The following is a 15,858-nucleotide window of genomic DNA, read 5'->3' on the forward strand; positions in this document are numbered from 1 at the left end:
TTGTTCTTAAAAATGGCAAAATCATATTGAAAAGGTTTCACATAATCATCTTATAAATGGCAAAGAATTTGGAAGAAAGAAGATGAAACATTCATCATCTTTATGAATGCCATTGGCAACTGATGTGACTAGTCAGTTCTAAAGTGTCGTCTTAAAGTTCAACAATAACTTGATTGAGTTGTGATTTCAACTAGCAATAAGGAATATCAAGTAACACAATCATCTTTTTCTATTGGTTTGGCTTAGGAATGCTCTTGTATAGTTATATTGCATGCTTTAAATCATTATCATTGTTAAAAGATCAAGTCAATAAACTCTATTAGAATTTTAGTTAGGTGAATTAAACCCTTGAGATAGGTGAAAAGCCCAAGACTTTTCGTAGGAGTTGCATGTGGGCCACAAAACTCTTTTTTTTTTTTTTTTTTCAACGGCCAACTAAATCATCGGATAAGCATCTTGTAATGCCCTCAATTAAGCAAATATATCCCCTCTTCCATAACGGTCAGAGTTGGATGCATACCCGAGCCACCAAGCCACCAGTTCCGGGGAAAACGCGCCGCCCGAAGGCCCACTGCGGTAAAACCCGATTCAACTCGGTTTCGAACTGACGACCTCCAGAGAGGCCTAGTTCTAAACTTCATTGCCACTACTAATGTAATACATCCCCTTTTCCATAACGGTCAGAGTTGGATGCATACCCGAGCCACCAAACCACCAGTTCTGGGGAAAACCCGCCGCCCGAAGGCCCACTGCGGTAAAACCCGATTCGGCTCGGTTTCGAATTGATGACCTCCAGAGAGGCCTAGTTCTAAACTTCATTGCCACTACTAATGTCCTTCAAAGTGATGCTAGTGGGAGTTGAATTTGTGACCTCAAGATGAGAAACCAAGTGACTAACCACTAGACCAACTTATCAGGACGCCACAAAACTCTTTTAATAATCCATATAGGTTGTAATGTTTTATTGCATACTTTTGTTGATGCAAGTTGTGATTAGTAATTAATAACTGTATTAGGTAACACTTTAGATTTATTTAGGCTATAGGGTGTGGTCATAACCCTTATGGTCACCATGATCCTCCACATCAGCGTCATGTCACTCACTTTTAATCCATCATCCAAAATCACTACCTTAAGAGTGTAGTCATGACCAAAAGCACTATCCCCTTATTTTAATTTATTTTTATGAAAAGGAAAAGGAAAAGGAAAAGGAGGCTTATTGTTTTTTAATCCATGCAAACAATGATGGATGAGGTAAGGAGGTGGTGTACCAATCCATTAATAATTCTACGTGATAATTGATAACCCAACTCATGCCCCCACACCTATTTACCCTTATATCTTACAAACTAATAAGATTAACATAATATCAATAATATAATTTACTATGCCATCAAATTATCTCATATATGTCTCCTATTTCTGACAAGGTTAATTTTCATTTAAAATTCCAACCAGTATATGATTGGGAAAAATGCATGGTAACTGCTTACCTAATCAAGGTATAGTTTTTTGGTACTTTTTTTTTTTTTTTTACTATAAGTAATTAAGTATATGAAATCATTCACTTAAAGTGAATTAGTAATCTGGGACCTCCAAATTTCGACGACAGTTCGCGTTTAATGACGCCAGCGTGTAAATTAGTATTTGACTAAAATTTTATTATTGGCATGTTTGATTACGTGTCATGTGGACTTGGAATTAATTTAGAGTTTTGAATGACGTATGTTTATTTATAAATTATAATTAGATTCGTTCATCATTTCATCGACTTATTTAAATTAAACTAGTTTTAAGCCAGCGTTGCGCGATGGTAAAACCATACTACCAACGTAACGTCTGGTGAAAGGGGTAGATTCGGGCTAATGATACTTTAAAAAGTATTTATAACATAACTAGCAGGGTTGGTCTTGAGAATTTACGTACCCTGTTCGAGCTTCAAAAAACGTGCCCTTAGGCCTTAACAAAATTGGGTATTTGGCTCAATAAATGTCTAAACCTAATTCCAACGGGCTAATAACTAATCTAAAGCATAAGAATAGTTTTGTAGGTAAAGGATCAAATAAAAACAAAATTAACGTACGAAACGTACGAATTGAGGGAAAAAGTAAAAAGTGACGGTGTCATTTTGGTAATTATCAGCAACTTCAAATTACTGTTAAAAGGAAAAAGTGGCGGTGGCAATCTGGTAATTATCACTGACTCGAAACACATGTACCCGAAACACACATACCCGAAATAACTGTTGTTGCTTGCTCTGAAATTGTTGATCTCTATTACGGTGAAAGACCCGAAACACATGATAATTATCAATCATGAACCCGAAACACATGTACAGCATCTGTAGGGTAATTTTGGGAAATGTAGGGTAATTATCAAATTACTCTAGTAGAGTAATTTTGACTTCTGTAGAGTAATTTTGGAAAATGTTTTGTAGAGTAATTTTGTTAGCATTCAGTTATGGGGTTTAGCTTTATGGTTTAGTTTTTAGCTTTTAGTTGGGGAGTGGGGTTAGTTTTTTTTTTTTTTTTTGGGAGGGGGGGGGGGGGTTAGGTTTTTGGGGGGTGGGTGGGGGGGGTGGGGGGGTTAGTGTAATTTTGATAATTACCCTACAATTTTGATAATTAGCCTACACGACCAAAATTACTCTATATGAACTTTTACAAAATTACTCTACAGAAGCTCAAAATTACTCTACTAGAGTAATTTTGAAGTTGCTGATAATTACCAAAATGTCACCGCCACTTTTTTTTTACTTTCTTTCAATTCGTACGTTTATTTTATTTTCACAGGAACTTAACTCTAGTTTTGTAAGTGAGCCTATATTGGTGTTTGTATAGGTATATTCTATTAAAAAAGAAATTTTTACGTATACATATCGGGTTTTTCTAAATATAGCGTGCCCTCCGAAATATTAGGCCCTGGCCGGTGGTCCTCCCCGCCCACCCCCAGGGCCGGCCCTGATAACTAGTATTAAGCATCCCTACGTTGCGGCGGGGGCGAATACCAATCCAACATTACTGCCATCGACCACCAACACTGAAGTTGTGGCGTGTTAATGTGAACAAATTAAACCGAAACGTAATACACAGAAAAGAATAACTAAGTCGATCTAGGACCCGTGCGTTACGATGAACATGTCAAACGGGAAAAAATAGACCATGTCAAAATGTTTAATCACACACGCACGTTACGCCATGTTAACTCGCAAAATTTAGAACGAAACGTAAAACGAAAATTTTGCGAAAAATTAAAAGTATATAGGACAAAAGTTGAAAGTAAAAAAGTTGTGAGGTTAAATTACCAAAGATGGAAAGTTTTGGGGTTAAAAGTTAAAAAAATCAAATAGTTTTAGATTAAAAGTAAAAAAAATCAAATAGTTTTTGGTTAAAAGCAAAGAATCAAACAGTTTTGACTTAAAAGTAATTTTTTTTTCTTTTGAAAAACTACAGAAGTATGAGGTACAACACCTCTATGTTTAAAAATGTTGGAAATTATAGTATTGGGTAATGTATAATAGGTAATGGGTAATTGATGGGTTAAAGTAATATTATATAAAGTATTTAGAAAACGGGCCAGAAGTGACATGTTTGAAATTTAAGAAGTAAAAGAAATCTTTAACCAAAAGATAAAGAAAAAAATTGGAGGGATCAAAATTGACCATCAAACAAAGTTTGGTGGCCAAAATCAAAGGCATCAAAATGCATTGTCCGTAATGACAAATGCGCATTGCCACAAGGACTTGTTCGGAATCTGATCGGTATCATGTTCCGTTCATTACAGTACTGTAAGAAAAGCATAATGTTAATAAAACAGAAACCTTGGAACATAGGCAGTTGTCTGATATCGAGAAGAAAGAATCCGTGGAAAGTAGGAAGTTACTGGAAGAGATTAGAGCATCGGAGGCGAATGATTTAAAACAAAAATCACGGGTCAAATGGGTTGTGGAGGGCAATGAAAACATGACATTTTTTCATGGTATTATAAATCAAAACAACCCTTGTAAAAGGTTGAATGGGGTCTCGATCAATGGCGATTGGATTACGCATCCAATACGTATTAAATACGAGGCTAGGAAGCATTTTGCTTACAAATTTAGAGAGCCGAGACGATCTAAACCAGATTTCGTTTGCACAAATCTGAAACAGTTATCAGGGGCAGAGGCAAACGAACTTGAAATACCTTTCTCTATACAAGAAGTCAGAGAAACCGTCTGGGAATGTGGCAGTGACCGTGCCCCGAGACCGGATTGCTTCGGGTTTGGATTCTTTAAACATTTCTGGGAGTACCTAAAAAATGATGTGGTTAATATTCTAGATAAATTCTATATGTATGGGGAGATTAGTAGGGGATGTGGGTCATCTTTCTTGGCGCTAATTCCAATGGGTACGGATCCGATATCCTTCGACGACTATCGTTCGATTAGTTTAGTCGGGAGCATCTCTAAAATTATTTCCAAAGTACTCGCTAACCGGATTAAATCGGTGGTGAGCTCGGTGGTCTCGGAAAACCAATTTGGATTTTTATCAAATAGGAATATACTAGACGGCCCATTGATTTTAAACGAAGTGGTGTCTTGGGTTAAAAAGGTGAAGGCACAAGCGTTTGTTTTCAAAATCGACATAGAAAAAGCTTACGACTCTATTAGTTGGGACTTCATAGACAAAATTTTTTTCCAAATGGGCTTTCTGGATAGATGGAGAAAATGGGTGAGGGGCATTCTTGTCTCATCTAGAACATCGGTCTTGATAAACGGTTCGCCAACCTTAGAGTTCCAATGTTACCGTGGCGTTAGACAAGGCGATCCATTATCTCCGTTCATCTTCATTATCGCTATGTAGGCATTAACCGGGTTTATCTCAAAGGCTGCCACAATCGGTATTATTAATGGTATCCGGTTAACAAATAGCGTACCGAATATTACACGTCTAATGTACGCGGACGATGTTGTCTTTTTGGGGGAATGGGGCGACAACAAAATTCGTAACATTACTCGTCTAATGGGATGCTTTTATCTCATCTCGGGCTTGAAAATTAATCACAAAAGTCTAGCCTTTTTGGGTTAGGGGTGGAGGAAACGGAAGTCGAGAGGATGACAACATTAATAAATTGCAACACTTGTAAATTTCCTTGCAAATACTTGGGTTTATTGGTCGGCGCCAGCATGAATCAAGCGAGGTATTGGCAAGATGTTGTCAATTGTTTCAAAGCACGTTTGTCAAAATGGAAATCAAACACCATATCGATAGGCGGTAGGGTCACTTTACTCAAGTCCGTTTTGGACAGTCTACCATTATATTGTTTCTCTCTATATAAAGCACCAAAGTGTGTTTTGGAAAGCTTGGAAGCAATTCGAAGACGGTTCTTTTGGGGGGAGGGGCAACGAAGTGAAAAACAAGATGAGTGGGTTTGCTGGGAAAGAGTCATTGGTCCCATTGATAAGGGCGGGCTCGGCTTGGGTTCGTTATATAATATAACTATCAGTCTTTTGCTGAAGTGGTGTTGGAGATTTAAAAAAGAGACGGGTCAATTATGGAGGAAGGTCGTGTCAGCGATCCACTTCCAAGAAAATTCATGGTCATATCTCCCGGTAAAGGCTAGGACTCTGGGAGTTTACAACGACATTCAAAAGCTGGAAAAGAGCTAGAGAAAACCGATATAAACATGGGTGTAGAGATAAGAGGGATAGTTGGGGTCGGCACTTCGGTTCGTTTTTGGATCGATAAGTGGTTGGATGAGTGCCCACTAAAAGATTTATTCATTGCCCTATTTATCCTTGAAAGTAGGAAAAGTGTTTCAGTGGCAGAGCAACTTGGGGAGTGGGAATGGAGGCGGGAACACGGAACGCAACGAACTAGTAAGGTGTAGTCATATTTTGAATGACGTGACGTTATTGGGCCAGAACGATAAGTGGATTTGGGAGGCAAACAAAGATGGAGTCTTCACAGTTTCTTCGGCTTGCTCGATGCTGGAAAAATTTTCAGTTCCATACCGCCCTTTCGACTGGGACAAATGGATTTCGAAAAACATAAACATTTTCGGGTGGCGCCTAGAACAAGATCGACTTCCAACTGTTATGGGGCTGCAAAAGAGACATACATCGGGGAGAGACGATTTGCATATTATGCGTAGAAAGGGAGGAAGATGCAGACCATTTATTCTCAGCTTGCTACATCTCTGCTGTGGTATAGGGTCAGCTTGTGGTGCAAGACCCCGAACATCTTTGTTTTTGCTGCTAAAGACCTCCTCAACATTCATAACCATATGCACCTCTCGGAACAAAAGAAGAAAATCGCGCAAGGAATCGTTTTGGCAGCCTGCTGGATTATTTGGAAGGGTCGTAACGAACTGATTTTTGCTGGGAAGAAGTCGCTCATTGTTGCAATTTTCGGGGAGTTACAAGCGATAACATACTTGTGGTATAAACACAAAATAAGGCATATAGGGTTGGAATATCTAGTTTTTTGAATGAGTAAACTGTGATGTTTTATTAGTTTATTTGGGGTGATGTATCTGTACGTTTCACTCTAGCACCTTGCTAGTTGTCTTTGTGGTTGTACCCGTTGGGTGATGAATAAAGTAACTTGCCGTTCAAAAAAAAAAAAAAAAAAGAAGTTGAGTTTTCTTCAAAGAAACTATACTTGTTGCCACCGGTCATCTTCTCCTCTTAGGGGGTAGGGTTGCTCCACTAGTGATTGAATTCCATAACTCACAACATTTAATCAAGTTTCGCCATGTGATCGAGCATTATTCCATCACTAGTGATGGATTTTAGTGGAAATGTCCATCACTAGTGATGTTTTTTTACTTAAATATTTAAATAAATATAACAATTGAAATGAAATTAATTGAAATGTGAATTATATAATATAATTTTGATAAAATAATTAAATATATATAACATTAAAATATAAAAAAAAACAAAGAAAAAAGAGCATTTTTGTAAAAATAAAAGGGGCATTTTTTAACTTTACATAAACTATAAGGGGGGAATATGAATATTTTCAATTTTATTTATGTCTTCTTCCTCCCCAAGAATCTAGATCTCCTCTGTTCTTCAAGAATCATCTGTTCTTCAACAGGTTTTCATTCTTCTTCCTCCCCACCCAAAAATGAATTGCAAATCTTGAAAAAGTTCCAACGTATACAAAGTTCTAATCTTTCACGCGTGGTGAATGGCAGCAACGATAGTGTTTCACGCCATTCAACGCGTGACCAATTTGCTACCACGAGGTGCCCTGTCCCCCTTACCGCTGGTCTTCTTCAAAGAAGCAATATTACTTCATTTTGACCAATGAGGTTGCTACACAAATTATCACTAGGACACTGGTCCTAAGAACATGCGACAAATGTTATTATGTATTAATTATTCTTCCATTTTATCAGTTTATTTAATTTTGAACATGACGTTCTATATGAATCTGAAATTTATCAATGTAACATTTAACATAAAATCTTACTCAGAGAAAAAAGTTAGCATTCAATATAAACTTAACATTTTCATATGACATTTATCATGTTCAATTTCTTTTATATTATACTTAACATTATATACAAGTTTAACTTTAACATAAATAATTATATACAAATATATAGGTCCTGGTCCATTATAAATAGATCATTTGAATTTTTATGATCATGTACGACTTGAATTTCAGAGTTTTTTAGCTTCACCGTACGACACCAGCTAAGGCACCATAATTGACAATGACTCGTGCACCACAAATGTTCAGATATTTGTGTTTCCTTCACTAACCCTAACTAATTACCATTCAATTTGTAATTTACCACCGCACGTCTAAACCACAACCAATTTTAGGACAGTTAAACTTATATCCTGAATCACATTTTGAAAGAGGTTCAAGCAACCAAAGTGTCCTACTCAGAAATCTTTAATAGTTAGCCTTTAACTGAAAAAGGTTCAAGCAACTAGAGTGTCCTACTCAGAAATTTTTAATAATTTAACCTTTAACAACATGCATAGTTTTGATAATTTATCACCTTATCATTTACTTTAATTCTAGAAAACTATAGATGTGATAAGTTTATAATTTAGAGAATGTTAACTTTAGACGCATGTCTTATCACATTCTAATGCCTATGAGACTAGAAGTTTACAATTATTTTCTTTATAAAAATACACTTTACATTGAAACACTTTACCAAGTATGCACATCATCCTAAAACAGTAATGCAAAGAAGGGTCCAGAAACTCACATGCAATCAAAAGCTTTATTGTACTGGTTACCGTACTTACTATCCTGACCGTTAACAACCGTAGTTAACTTAATTTATAGTTTAAAAGAAATAGGTTAACCTTTTTCTTTTCACACAAATCCTATTAGGTGAAACATAGGTTTCGCTAAAATAGTTGGGCGAAACTAGGATTCGCCAATTTAGGGTAGCAAAATTAGATTTCTCCTCAAAGCAATTTCGCTAAAAGGCATCCTTAGCAAAATTAAGTTTCACTCGAAACAAGGTTTCGTGAACAAGGTTATGCGTGCTTTGAAACTTGGTTTCCCCGACTAATTAGGTTTGGCTTGAATAGTATGGAGAAACTTTGGTCTTACCAAATAACTAAGCAAAACATCATGCAGAACCCTAAGGTTCATCCATGGCGGCTGTTCGTCTCGGATGCAAATTTTAAGGTCAAGATTGATGCTTTATTGTGGGAAGCACGTTGTAATCATACGAAAACATTATAACATACAGAGATCTGCAAAAACATGATATCATAAACATGAAACTAACCTTGAAATTGCTTAAAACCAAATCCAAGTCCAAAACTTCTAGAAACCCGTCAAAAACATACCTAGACCAAAATTCCCCCCCCCCCCCTCGTGTTTTTTCCCTTTTTTTCCTTCCAAAAAACAAGTAAATATTTGTGATGTTACAATCTGTTTAGCTAAAAAACAAATCCGACACTCATTTCCAACTCAAAAGCAATTTTGAGCAAAACAACCGCTCGAGTTAGTATATGGTGATGTAGACCAATCTTTCCAACAACACAAAGTGGTAACAATTATATTCTTTATTGTTGGATGCTTATTCTCGGTATATTTGGGTATATTTATTATAAAATCAATGGATGAAATATTGAACTATTTTATTAACATCAAAAAAGTAGTTGAAGTCGAGAGACTCGTAAAATTTAGAGATTAAGTATCGACAAAGTAGGAGAATTTACTTCATATCAATTCAATTATCAGCCCCTTTCACTCCATAGCAAAACAAAGTGGTTGAACATAAGAACGAAACCGTGATAGGAACTACATGGTGTCTGCTAAAAGGAATGAATATCCAACAAAGCCTTTGGGGTGAAGAAGTGAGACGTGCAGTATATGTGTTGAATAGCATAACAAAAATAGCCTTTGATAATATAACATCATACGGAGGAATGACAAGGCGGAAACTGAATTAAAAAAAAAAACTTCAGAGTATTGGGTTGTATAGCTCACTTGAAAATTTTTGCAGTAAATTTAAGAGAGCTTAATGATAGAAGTGTTAAGAACCATTTATTTGGGTACTGAACCCACCAGTAAGGCATATGGCTTGGGATTGAAAGGACAATCTCACAGCAACTGATAAAGGATATGAATAGGTAGTTTCCGTGCTTGGAGGAGAACTGATCGTAACTATGGATGAGACCTATGAGGAAAATCTTGATGAATTGAAACCCCAAATACCTCACCACGATAAGAATCATAACCAAGAGGGCAAAGTGCACCCTTAACAAACTCAAAATCTTTTGGTCCAAATCCAAATAGATCTTCTCGTTTGTATTTATCTACAAAGTCAATAGATGAAAACACTAATAAGTAACCAAGATAAGAACCAGGACTCTGATGACACACCAGCTAGAGGTGTACGTGGTTTAAATGATGTATATCTAAGAGCTCAAGTAATGGACGAACATGAAGACCTTGCAATTCAAGGATTTAACACATACGGTAATCACTTCCTATTGATGCATGAAGAATCAATGAATTACAAAGAAGTAAACGAGAAAGTTGCATGGTGTAAAAGTCAATTAAGGATGACATAAACTTAATAGGAAAGAACAAACATAGAAACTAACCAATCTACTAGGTCGGCAAAAACCCATTGCTTTGAAAAGGGTATTTAGGTTGAAAAAAGACACAAAAGGAAAAGTAAGCAAACACAAAGTGTAAGGCCCTGAAAAACCCAGAAGCCTGCCTCACAACTGGTACATGGTAGCAAAACAAATTGTCGACAATTGTTCAACATGGTAATGTCGAAGTTCTTGGGAAAACAAGTAACCATCATTGCCTTGCTTGGAAGCCGCCATCTAGACCACAAAAACATCTATTAACCTAACATACATGCTAAAACATCAGCTATGCTAACTGCGTTCTATAATAATTATGTAAAAAGATTTTAACTTAAAACACTTTAACAAATTGTCGTTTCAAAACAGTTTCCATCACTATTTATAAAACACATTTACTCGTACCCAAAATCATTTGTTTTCGTATCATCTACGGAGACTGGGTGCGCAACATCGTCAATCACATCATCTATATTGTCATCAATAACATCGTCAATATCATCATCAATGACAACATCAATATCATCATCAATAACACTGTCTATAATATTGTCTATAACATCGAAAACTTGTCACTGCCGTGTGGCAACAACTAGTAGCTCACATTACTCCAGAAACGTCAAAGTATTAAACACATGTAGGCACACACCTTATTCATCAAACTTTTAATGTAAACGCACGTATGCTTACCATCATTTAGAAAGACTTAAGCATCTATATCAGCTATAAGCTATAAACTGAAAGATGTAAAACTAGGCAATAGAACTTACCTTAATGCGTAGAATCTTTGCAAATCATAACTCACTACCACCACTAACACCACGTCTCTAGCAAACTCGTAAACCTGAATCACATAATCCGAGTTACTATCATATAGTGAAACCTCACTCAACCCAATCCCAAACCCTGTGCCGACTCGACAGCCCAACCGGGCCACCATTGTGGTTAAACCACCTAATCAGTGTGGATCCAATTCTGATATCCTTTGCCAACACACCCCCACTGGTACCGTAATTGGGTCTGAAAACCATGGCCAAGTCATCCTCGTCATTGGCTAACACGATTTCACCACCGCTAGCCACCACACGACCACCACCGACTGACGGTCACCCCCACACCGACACCCCTTTAACCATTGTGACCTTTGGTTAGGTCCCTCTTTGAAAACCTAATCGATTGTGATCCTCAAAACGTTACAAAATTCAAATTAACATGAGAACATATCTTGCTTTGATGAGAATTCACCAATCATGGTTATTCGTAAATTCCCCAATTACTCAAAACCCTAATCACATAAAACCATGATTTGACATCGCTAAAGCCATAATACAACGAAACGGAGTTCAAATTTCGAGATTCATACCTTATAATCATTGAAATAGCGATGCATCTTCGACCGCTCTCTCTTTCTCTTTCTCTCGACCGAACACAAAAGGGGCCGGGGTTCACGACCGTTAACCCTATATTAGGGTCCCCCTTCTCCAATTTCCGCTACTTCGTGCATTCATTCCTTCAAGTTTTCCCCACTCGTGATTAAAACACTAAAACTCGATAATTCTGCTTTATTTCACGAACAATTACGAAATGGTAGAACAACATTATTGACTAAACGTTCGGGGTGTTACATAAAGTACGTCTTTTCGCAAAAGGATTGATATGTACAAAGACAAGATATTGACAATGAAGAAGTATTCATATAAGTAGCTAGACTTGAAACCATATGATTACTACTTGCATTAACTACTCATGACGGATGGACTGTACACCACCTCAATGTCAAAACATCATTTATACATTGTGAATTACACAAAGTAGTTTATGTAGAACAACATGAGGGTTTCGTGAAACCATGAACATGAAACAAAGTTTACAAATTGATAAAGGCATTATACGGGCTACGCCAAGCACCACGAGCTTGTTAAACTAAACAATCCTCTAAAGGACTTTGGTTTCAATAGATGTCCGAGTTAAGTAGCGGTGTACACACGGGGAAAAGGAAATGGAAAATTAATAGTAGGAGGCATCTATGTTGATGACTTAGTTGAATGGGAAACCACAAAGAAGAAGTCTCAAAATTTATGCAGCAAATGAAAAACATATTAGATATGAACCAAAGTAATATTTAGGGATCGAAGTACTACAAAAAAAGAAAATAGTCTTTATGTAGTGTTGGTATGCTTCTTGTGTAATTGTTAAGTGAAAATCACTTGCTTAATCACATATAGCTATACTTAAAGTTAGATGTCATCTAGCTAGATATTACATCTTCATATCTAGCTGTTAACATATGTTAATTTGTGGTAAATATCTTTTGGAAGATCTGAAAAGCCCAAACACTATTCCTTTTCATGGTATGCGGCATATTGGATTCCTTAAAAAAAGTATCTACAACCTTTTGGGAATGTCCACTAGCTACCAAATTTTTAACCCTTTCATTTGTCAACTCTTGTATACTTATTTAGAAATCTAAAACCATTTCAACATCCGCTCAACTTGCATTATTAAACTCCAAACGACGCCTATATAAACACATCATATCGTCATGATCACACAAACATATCTGCAAACAACAAAAACATTTCAAACTAGAAAGATATTAAACACTAGCTTGAAGTGACAATGCCTGAGATTGAGGGTTCTCCTGGAACCTCCATGCATGGAGTCACCGGTCGGGAACCGGTATTAGCCTTCTCTGTGGCCTCTCCAATGGTGCACACTGATCGCACTGCGAAATTCGACCTACCAGTCGATTCGGAACACAAAGCAACAAAGTTCAAACTCTTCTCATTTGCAAACCCTCACATGAGAACATTCCACCTCTCATGGATATCTTTCTTCACCACTTTCATCTCCACCTTTGCCGCGGCTCCGCTAGTCCCCATCATCCGCGACAACCTCGATCTTATGAAAGCCGACATAGGGAACGCAGGTGTGGCATCTGTTTCCGGTAGCATTTTCTCCAGGCTGGCCATGGGGGCGGTCTGCGACTTGTTGGGACCTCGCTACGGCTGCGCCTTCCTCATCATGTTGTCCGCACCCACCGTGTTTTGCATGTCCTTTGTTAGCGACGCTAGCGGCTACATAGCGGTCCGGTTCATGATCGGGTTCTCCTTGGCTACGTTTGTGTCGTGCCAGTACTGGATGAGTACCATGTTTAACAGCAAGATCATCGGGCTGGTGAACGGGACAGCCGCGGGTTGGGGGAACATGGGGGGTGGTGCAACACAGCTCCTTATGCCAGTGTTGTTTGAGATCATCAAGATGGCTGGTGCTACCCCGTTCACGGCGTGGAGGATCGCATTTTTCATACCGGGATGGTTTAATGTAATTATGGGCATATTGGTGTTGACTCTTGGACAAGATTTGCCTGATGGTAACCTTGGTGCCCTACAGAAGAAGGGGGATGTTGCCAAAGATAAATTCGGCAAGGTAAATATTAATATTTATGGATACTCGTCTCAAACATGCCCCGTTAATTACATTATTTTAGGTGTTGACATGTGTTTGTTTATAGGTTTTGTGGTATGCTGTGACAAACTATCGGACATGGATCTTTGTTCTTCTCTATGGTTACTCAATGGGTGTCGAGCTAACAATTGATAACGTCATCGCTGAATATTTCTATGATAGGTATGTTTGATTTTATTCATTAAAACTATCATTTCACGCACAAAGGTGTTGCTAAAGTTAAAAAATATAGTCACTATAGGTGTGAGGTATTTTACTAATACATATATAAAATGGTGGTAAGATGTTGATTTTAGGTATAGGCATTTATACGGTGATAATAAAAAATAAGTGTGGATATATAACATATTACATATGGCCTCTGTATTATATCTTTTGAAAGCGTCCGTAAATATAAGAAATTATCCTTTTCTCGAAAAGTTTAGTTAAAAAGTATTTTTGAACAAGTGTCTCTAATAAACGGACATGTCTCTCTATTTGGATTATACAAGGGTCTAAATGAAAAAAAAATTGAATGATAAATAAAAATAGGGTCAAATTATTTGGATGTATCCATTAATTAATTATTCTTTAATTTCATAAACAATAATAACTTATACGGATCAAAATCAGTTAACTATAAATAATTTGTGATGACTTTTCAAGTTGGAATGATTGGAACGGCATATAAGTTTAATGGCAGATGAAATGTATATATGCTAATATAAAAATCATTAAACAATAAACTGTTAAATTTTCAAAAACTGTGAACTCAATAAACTAAAACATTGTTACACATAAAGGTAAATGTCACCCACAAATAAAATAGTTTTATTGTTTATAACCCACAAATAAACCAGATTTTATTGTTAATAACTACAGATTTGACCTAAAACTTCATCTTGCCGGAATCATTGCGGCTTGCTTCGGAATGGCAAATCTTCTAGCTCGTCCCTTCGGTGGTTTCACATCGGATTACATGGCGAAACGATTTGGAATGCGAGGTCGACTCTGGAACCTATGGCTCCTTCAAACAGCTGGTGGTCTTTGCTGCCTCTGCCTTGGCTTAGTGAGCTCGTTGCCATTAGCCATCACCTTTATGATGCTCTTCTCCATTGGAGCACAGGCTGCTTGCGGAGCCACATTCGGCATCATTCCCTTCATTTCTCGGAGATCACTTGGTATCATATCAGGAATGACCGGGGCTGGTGGGAACTTCGGGTCAGGGCTGACCCAATTGATATTCTTTGCAAATGCATCTTTCTCAACAGAAAAAGGTTTGACTTACATGGGTATCATGATCATGTTGGTTACAATTCCAGTGAGTTTTGTTCACTTCCCACAATGGGGGAGCATGTTCTTTCCTCCTAGTCAAGACATTGTCAAAGGTAGTGAAGAGCATTACTATGTTTCCGAATGGACCGAGGAGGAAAAGCAGAAAGGGATGCATCAAGCAAGTCTCAAGTTCGCGGAGAACAGTCGCTCAGAGCGTGGAGGGAAGGTGGCGTCCGCTCCAACGCCACCAGAGAACACACCCAACCATGTTTGATTTCCCAACAATTTTCAGATGTTCTTCAGTTGAAGATTGCGTGGTTAATTAATTGAATAGTAACTACATAAGGAAAAGAAAGAGGCTATCAAGAATGTAACTTTAGTTTCGTATTTTCCACAAACAAACATGCTTTTGATCTAGCAATATGGTGCCCTAACACCCAAGCGGTGTTGGTTGTAAGACTTGTAACAAAACAAACTTGTATTAATAAAAAATGCTTGTCTGTGAGTATTTGATCAGAAAAACTTTAATGTCTTTTCAGAAATAGATACATGTTTCAACATTAAAATCATTGATACTTCATACTTGTACCTTCCTATCAATATTTAATGTTAACTTTTCACATTAGCAACACCAACTACTAGCCACTTAAAACAACTAGCACTAGGGTTATTTAAAAGGGAAAATTACCAAAATGTCACTTGACCAACTTAACTTACCAAAATATCACCTTCCTGCGTTCATGGGCGGACTCATCCGGTATGGGAAGCGTCTGACAGTAAAGTTGAAGAGTCATGAATGAGGTAGTTACATGTGTCCAACAAAGGTGATGCGTCAGTGGACTCCACTGACGCTGCAGAAGAGTCCACTGACGCTTCGGAAGAGTCCACTGACGCATCGGAAGAGTCCACTGACGCTTCGGAAGAGTCCACTGACGCTTCGGAAAAGTCCACTGACGCATGAGCTGCCTTTTTGGCTTTGATGGACACATGTAACCACCTCATTCATGGACTCTTCAACTTTACTGTCAGACGCTTCCCATACTGGATGAGTCCACCGATGAACGCAG

At 37.5% G+C, this 15,858-nt stretch overlaps 1 protein-coding gene across 1 annotated transcript; it reads left to right on the forward strand.

Moving 5' to 3' along the window:
* The first annotated feature begins 12,629 nt into the window (after positions 1–12,629).
* Positions 12,630–15,323, forward strand: LOC110875017 (high-affinity nitrate transporter 2.1). The gene is made up of 3 exons (XM_022123291.2): positions 12,630–13,498; positions 13,584–13,699; positions 14,399–15,323. Exons 1-3 carry the CDS (start codon positions 12,689–12,691, stop codon positions 15,063–15,065), a joined length of 1,593 nt encoding a protein of 530 aa, XP_021978983.1. The 5' UTR covers positions 12,630–12,688; the 3' UTR covers positions 15,066–15,323.
* Positions 15,324–15,858: the final 535 nt, after the last annotated feature.

Source organism: Helianthus annuus, chromosome 1 (genome assembly GCF_002127325.2).
Source record: "Helianthus annuus cultivar XRQ/B chromosome 1, HanXRQr2.0-SUNRISE, whole genome shotgun sequence".
Classification (NCBI taxonomy): domain Eukaryota; kingdom Viridiplantae; phylum Streptophyta; class Magnoliopsida; order Asterales; family Asteraceae; genus Helianthus; species Helianthus annuus.

Bases quoted from the DNA above. Each gene is read 5' to 3' on its own strand.
- LOC110875017 (XM_022123291.2), top strand. From the start codon at position 12,689: ATGCCTGAGATTGAGGGTTCTCCTGGAACCTCCATGCATGGAGTCACC. The intron at 13,499-13,583 runs GTAAATATTAAT...GTTTGTTTATAG, and splicing joins CCAAAGATAAATTCGGCAAG to GTTTTGTGGTATGCTGTGAC. The intron at 13,700-14,398 runs GTATGTTTGATT...TAATAACTACAG, and splicing joins GCTGAATATTTCTATGATAG to ATTTGACCTAAAACTTCATC.